The 7,061-nt window shown below is 51.7% G+C and overlaps 1 protein-coding gene across 1 annotated transcript; it reads right to left on the reverse strand.

The window, feature by feature from the left end:
* Positions 1 to 5,546: 5,546 nt before the first annotated feature.
* PRR18 (proline rich 18) lies at positions 5,547 to 6,788 on the reverse strand. The gene has a single exon (XM_059468899.1). The coding sequence runs from the start codon at positions 6,741 to 6,743 to the stop codon at positions 5,931 to 5,933; it is 813 nt and encodes a 270-aa protein (XP_059324882.1). The 5' UTR covers positions 6,744 to 6,788; the 3' UTR covers positions 5,547 to 5,930.
* Between the last annotated feature and the right edge of the window lie 273 nt (positions 6,789 to 7,061).

Genomic DNA, 7,061 nt, shown 5'->3' on the forward strand with positions numbered 1-7,061 from the left:
TTCCTCAAAGCTAAAGAAGCTCAGTGACCATTGTGAATTGAAAAATATCCATTTTCCAAAGACCACATGGTCGAATGGAGTGAGCAGTACAAAATATCCTCCTAACAAGCGCTTGACGCCAGGGCATTAATGTTCCTGTTGAATGGTGGTTGTGCAGAGTGCTTGTGCCTGTCCCAAGAAGAGATTTCAAGCACTGCAAACTGATATGGGGGAGGCACGTGGACGTGTAAGACAGACCACTTGGTCAGGGGCTTTAAATTCACTCTCAAGATCTCTTCAGCACTTCACATGGTGGTAAAAGAATAAATCCCAGTGACACCTGGCCCCACACAACAGCCTCACCAGAACGTTTATTTAACTGGGGCTCTTTTTCTGTTTGCTTTGAAAGTTTGCACTTTGGGGGTGAGGGTGAGAAGGGGAGGGAGGTTTAGCTCACTCTCAGGAACTTCATGAGAAGTTATAATAGTGGTTGCTGCAGGAGAAAAACACAGGGAGGACTGTATTATATCAGCATCTATTAAGATGGCTGGATCTCTGCTAGGATCTTCACATACTAGGCAGTAAGCAAAACGCTTTCAGAGAACAGAGCCGTAATTACTACATGGATTGTGGAAAATACTCGCAAAAGAAAAACCAGAGAGAAAATTAAAGCCTCTGGTTCTTACTGAGACTGTTACCTTTTGCATTTGCAATTGCTCTCAGGTGCTTCATGCACCCAGAGCCTCTTCTGCAGAATTTTGCTTTTATTTGCTCCTATTTCTGTCCTAGTCCTAAAGAGCCTCTGCTCGTTTTAATTTAAAGCATTTGGAGTTCGGTCGCTTAGTGCTGTTCCCACTCGGGTTTTGCTATTCTGAAAACTCCCTGGCAAAGCGAGGGCTGTGATTCATTCCCCAGCCCCTCACTGTGTGACGCACCTGCCCGGCTGCTGGCGCCATGCTGGTGGATTTGGAATACCAGAATTTACTATAATTTGCTCTCTCCTTTGCTAATTGATAAGAAGGTAACAGCTTCAGTGCTAATTTATTTTTATGTTTGCTTAGGAATCTTTTTTTCCTTTTCGTTCAAAATTCAGCTTCTACCAGCACTCAGAACTGTGATGGCAACATGAAAAATAATGGAAGCATTACATTCCTGTTAGTCAGAATGCTGAGAGCTGAACATCAGTTGACCATCTCTGAAGAGTTCATTTATCCAAAAAGCAAAACTAATTTGGTAGAAGTAATTCTTCTTTGGCGTAGAAGTAATTCTTAGAGTTTTTATCACACCTAGCACTTCCACCCAGAATGTGAGCCCTCACAACAAGAATGGCCTATTGTCACTGTCCTGCAGCTGGCAATTAAGCACCACAGCAGCCACTCACTCACCACCCTCCCCACCCCCACCAGTGCAGTGGGGAGGACAACCAACAGTAGAACTTGTAGGTTGATATAGGAAGAGTTAAATAACTAAATTTTTTTTTAATTAAAAAAATATAGTAATAATGGTAACAAAACCAAACCAAACAAATGATACACCATGCAATTGCTCACACCCGCTGACTGATGCCAGACTCCATCCCCAAACCCAGATCCACTCTCCTTCCAGGTAACTCCCCCAGTTTATATACTGGGCATGATGTTTCTGGGTATGAAAACATCCCTTTAGCCCGTTTGGGTCACTGGTCCCAGCAATGTTCCTTCCCAGTTTTCCTTTTGTATGTCTCCTCACTGGCACAGCATAAGACACAAAAAAAAGGTCCTTGAGGTCCTTGACTTAGGATGAACACAACTTAGCAAAAAACAAAAGCTTTCAGTGTGTTATCAACATTATTCTCATGCTGAATCAAAGCACTGCGAAGAAAATAACTCTATCTCAACCAAAACCAGGACACTCAAGACAGCTGACTGCAAAACACAGACTGCATTTTTTTTAATATTTCTAATTTTATAAAAAATAAAAACAAACCAAGAAATCCTTAGGCCATTCTAAAACTCTCAATCCAAACCATTGCTCTAAAATAATGTCATTCAAATATAACTTGTAACACTCCTTAAATAAAATTAAAAGGGATTAAAAGACCTCATTGCATCATCAATATCCTATATCCTCAACTTACTGTTATCACTGGCTGCCAGCTTCTCTCTCTGGAAGTGGCTCCTAACTCTTAGCACATCCATGTGCTGGCTTGGAGCTGCAGCAGGGTGAGATCCAGGCTGGGCCCATCACCTGCAGGCATTCATTCACTGAGGCTCACAGCATTTTCCCCATGCTCTCAGAAGAAGCAAGAGCACCTGTGAATAACAAATTGCCAGCACTATTTCCAGAGACTGTTGCTGGAGGTTTTCCTCCCTGGGAAGGGAAAAGAAACATTCACATCTTTCTTGAAGGCAATGAACCGCAGTAACTTTTGGTTCTTGTAGTGACTGGGCACTGCTTTGGGCTCCTTTCCTTGCAGCAGGGTCAGCCAGGAGCTCACACACTGCCACACCTGGTCATTGCAAAATGATGGTGACTACTCTTCCACAAAGTGCCAAAGCCAAACCTTCTCAGAAATCTCTTCCTCTCTTCACAAAACCACCAATAGGAAGAGGCTTTTCTTAAGAAGAAAAACAGAATGTGCCTTTACCTCACAAAAAAACACCCACAAAACCAAAGAATGAGCCCCCCCAGCCAAAAGGACAGTTGTGTTCTAGACAGACACCACCCACTGGTCCTCTCAGGACAGCCGCCCCCAGACTGATGCCCTCCCCCAGCTGTGTGTGAGATCCCTCAGGCACAGCTGGAAATGGTGTGAGATAATGGAGATGTTTGACAACAGCTCAGAGAATACTGCTTGTCAGGGCTTTACAAGTATGCTGGTGAGGGAGGTCACAAAAGAAAATAAAAGCTGGGCAAAAAGCTGGGCATGCTCCCCCTTAGCTTTGAAATAAAAAAAAAAAAAGGTACCTATTGTATCAGTGAAGTGAGAAAGCTGAGAGTTGGGCTAGAACCCAAGAGAAAACTCAGCAATGCACAGGGCTGAGGTTGTTGTGTTAGAAAAACAAGGACTTCACCTGTGTCTGGCCTCTCAGCCTTGCTCAGGAGCAGCAGGAAGGCAATACTATTTATTAGCTACCTTTAAAAAAAATACCCAGAATAAGTGTTGCTTTGGGGTGTTTTTCCACTGTAAATCATGCTGATATGTTTGGAGGAAGAAGCTATCTACCCCAAAGGAATTATTGATTATTTTAAGCATTCACAGCACCAGCTGCTCCTAACTCCCAACAGCTAAAAGGGTTATGAGTGGGAGGCTTAGGCTGAGGCAATTTGAAGATGGCTAATATACAAATGCTAAAAAGCAGATGTAGCGAGTTCCAGGCAGCTTCTTGGTCCTTATGGCAAAATCAGACCTGTGCCACCTGAAAAGTGTTCCTGAAGACACCCGATCCATTTACCAGTACAGACCCAGAAGGGTTCTTACAGCAATACTTACACTGGGCTGCAGCTCCACGGGCTGAGAACTGGGGGGAGCTGGCAGTGTCCTTATCTGTCCCGGGAAAGATCTCTCACCCTGACTGAGCACAGTGCAGCAGAGGGGCAGAAAAGGTGTTTCACAGCATCCCATTTGAATTTTCCAGCCACAACCTGTCCTGAACCCATGTGTGTGAGAGATGGAGGAAGGCTGAGGCTGACTGGGGATCAGTGGGATAGGGAGCTTGGGTTCTCAACACTTCGTAAGGTTTTTGCCCCCTTATCAAGGAAAGGAAGAGTGATCAGTTCTCAAATTCTTCATTCTAGGAGCAGGTTCTTTCTTTTTCAGAGCTGGCAGCCCTTCAATTCCAGCCCCTCTTACCCCCAGTTCACACTGCATTTGCTGCAGCTGTGCATTCAAATTTATTGAATTTTTTGCCACACTTCAGGCTCTGAACAAAGCAGCTTTCAGCCTCACAAGTAGGCTTTAACATACTTCAGTCCTTAATGAGTGAATCACATTTCATTGCAACTGGAGATATTGATTTAATATGAAACCATGGAGCAGTTTAAGGAACAATGTTAAGAGTCCAGGATGCTCATTTATAAACTCCCATTCCCAAAAGTGAAACAAAAGGAAAACTCAGCTAACAGCTCAACTACTAGCATTTCCATCATTGTTAGAAGAGGGAAAAACAACAACAAAAAGTGGTTCTGACATCAATCCAGCATGTATTAAATTTGACATGAAATTTGCAATTGTTGAGGCAGATTGACTTGAAGATGTTAATGAAGACTGGTAATATGACAGAACTACATGCAAACTCAGCTAAAATGATATGAAAATGCATGTGTTTCATAGCTATCACTACAAATGACTCCACATTTCCTTAAATGAAATAGAATTAGTCTCCATAAATTTTCATGCCCATGCTTTTGTCTCTGCCCTTTGAACATTCCTATTTCACAATTGCCTTATATTGGTTCGTTTTTTTAATGGCAGTATCAATGCATTTAATAAATATTTATTTTCTCAAACCATCTCCCCAGTCATTCCTTAAGTTTCAGGTGGAAAAAAAGAAAAATGTGCTTGAACAAACATGGAGCAAAACAAAATGCAGCACATGGCTACATCGTGCACCTAATATACAGAAAGGTTTTTTATCTGACAGGATTTAATGGAAGTCAGCACAGACATTCATTTGGTGTAAACAACTGATGTCTTAATGAAATTTATAATACCCAATTTGTGGCACTAAACTTTGTTTTACTCCGCTAAGTAAATTCAGCTGAACGTGTTCCCATATGTTCAAACATTCATTTGCAAAATACTTATAGAATCACAGTAAATGCTCAGGTCTGACTGTTGTTCTGGGAAGCTGGAGAACAACAATAAAAGAGCAACAGTAGGTGGCCGAGACACTGTAAGCGTGGTAAAGACTTACCCTTCCCTTTCCGCCCATAATTTCTGTACACTTGGCCTCCCAGCCCCCTCCTCGCCTCTCCCAACACACAGAGCTCGGAAGAGCACCAGGCATGGCCATAGCCCGGAGGGGGGAAGGTTGCAGTGGGCTCCAGGGATGGGAAGCCGAGGGACGCTGACAAAGGATGCGGCCTCTGTGCTCCCTCCCTCTCTCTCTCTCCCTCCTTCCTTCCCATTCCACCTCGTACATTGGCAGCGGCTCGAAAGGTCGGATGTATCTGAATTACTATCTGGGAGGGGATGAAATGGCCAAGTCCATGCACAACCCCAGCCGCTCCTCTCCGGTTCGCCGGCGCAGGGAACCGGAGCTCTGCCCACGCCGCGGCCGCCCGCACCTCCCCATCCTCCTCCCGCCGTCCCTGCCTCTCCCCGGGAGCGGAGCTGCTGCCATCTGCCCCAGCAGCGCCGGGCTCGCCCCCGCCCGCTCGGTCCCTGCCTCCGCCGCCGCGCCGGATCCGCGGCTCTGCGTTATCCCTGGAGCCGAGCTGCCGGCGGCTCTTCCGAGGAGCAAACGTGCGAAGGGCACAGGCTCGCCGCACGGCGACCAGCCCGCCATCCTTACCTTAGGGACACCGACACAGCGGATACCGCCAGGCTGGGGCAGCCCAACGCCAAGCCACCAAGGCGCAAAGGCTACCGCAACACAAGAGTCCTTTATTCAAATAAATAAAAATGAACTTTTATGTACAAATATACAAAATCATTACGCACATTTTATAAAGTAGTCAGAAATCTTTAAAAAAACCGCGAGGGCGGAGGCAGGACGCCCACAGCCGGTGCCCTCCCTCCCAGCACCCGGGCACCGGCGGGCGGGGGCCGGCGCCGCTCCTTTGTCCCTCGCCCCGGCGGCGGCGGCGGCGCCCCGAGGATCGGCTCCGGGCCAGGGGCTCCCCTGCCCGGCCCCTGCCGCCACCCGCCCGGGCTGCCAGGGAGCCGACAACACAACACGGAACACGACATCGCGGATGGCGGCCCCAGCTCCCCCCGGTCCGACCGCTCCGGCGGCCCCCGCCGGGGCTCAGAGGGTGCCCAGGTGCGGCAGCGTCTCCAGCCGCTCGGGGTGGTCGCGCCCGGCCGCGCTCTCCACGCCGCGCAGCCACTCGGTGCATTTCCGCACCAGCCCCTCGTCCGCCGCGGCCCCCGCCTCCTCCTCCTCGTACTCCTCGTCGTCGTAGCGGTGCCGGTCGTTGAGCAGCGAAACCTTCAGCAGAGCGCGCAGGTCGCCGCGCCGGGCCGGGGCGGCTCTGCCGGCGGGAGAGGGTGCGGGCTGCCCCCGCTGCCGCTCCAGGCTGCGGCGCTGCAGCACCCGGATGGCCTCCGGGGGCAGGCTCAGCGAGAAGCGCCCCGCCGCCTCGCCCGGCGCCCCGCCGAGGCTCTCGCAGGAGCGGCTGCCCGCCCCCGGCGCCCCCGGACGGCCCCGCGGCTGCGGCGGGGTGGGCTGGGGCCGCGCCGCCCGCTCGGCCGGCGGTCTCCGCGGAGGCGGCCGCTGCAGGGACGAGCAGGGCCAGGAGCTGGAGAGGGGGCCCGGCCGCTCCGGGGGCGCCCCCCGCGCCTTCCTCGCCGCCTTCTCCTCTGCGGGCCGAGGCGCTGCTTTCTTGGGGGCCGAGGCGGCCGCCGGCGGCTTCTTGGGCTGCGCCCGGGCGGCAGCGGGGGAAGCGGAGGGGGTCGGCAGGATGGCCGGCAGCAGGGGCGGCAGCGCTGCGGGCCGCCCGGGAGTTCCCTCCGGCTCGTCGCTGCGGGCCCAGGGAGGAGCGGAGCGCGCTCCGGGCAGGGCGGCGCTCCTTCCCGCGGGCGGGCAGGGCCCCGCGGCGCGCCGGGGCTGCAGCCCCATGGCCACGGGCGGACCAGGAGCCCGAGCTGCCGGCGCGGAATGCGAGTTCGCTCTGCGCAGACAGCAGCCGATTTTCCCTCTCGATAACCCGTCCCCCTTCCCGCCCTTCGCCCGCCCCGGGAACACCCTTCCCCAGCGCGGGGTGGGCGTGCGGGCGGGGACGGGGGTCGTGCCGGCACTGGCCGCGCTCCCGAACGAACCGCACTGGTCGGGCTCGGTGCGGCGCTACTCCGGAGCCTTTTCCCGGTCCTCTCCCGCCCGCCCTACAGCAGAGCCGAACTAAAGAAGAGGATGGCGCGGCTCGCGCCCCGACGGCAA

The sequence above is a fragment of the Ammospiza nelsoni genome, chromosome 3 (genome assembly GCF_027579445.1).
Source record: "Ammospiza nelsoni isolate bAmmNel1 chromosome 3, bAmmNel1.pri, whole genome shotgun sequence".
Taxonomy (NCBI): Eukaryota; Metazoa; Chordata; class Aves; order Passeriformes; family Passerellidae; genus Ammospiza; species Ammospiza nelsoni.

What these genes read in the sequence shown, in the direction of transcription:
- PRR18 (XM_059468899.1), bottom strand. Translation starts at nt 6,743, where the DNA reads ATGGGGCTGCAGCCCCGGCGCGCCGCGGGGCCCTGCCCGCCCGCGGGA.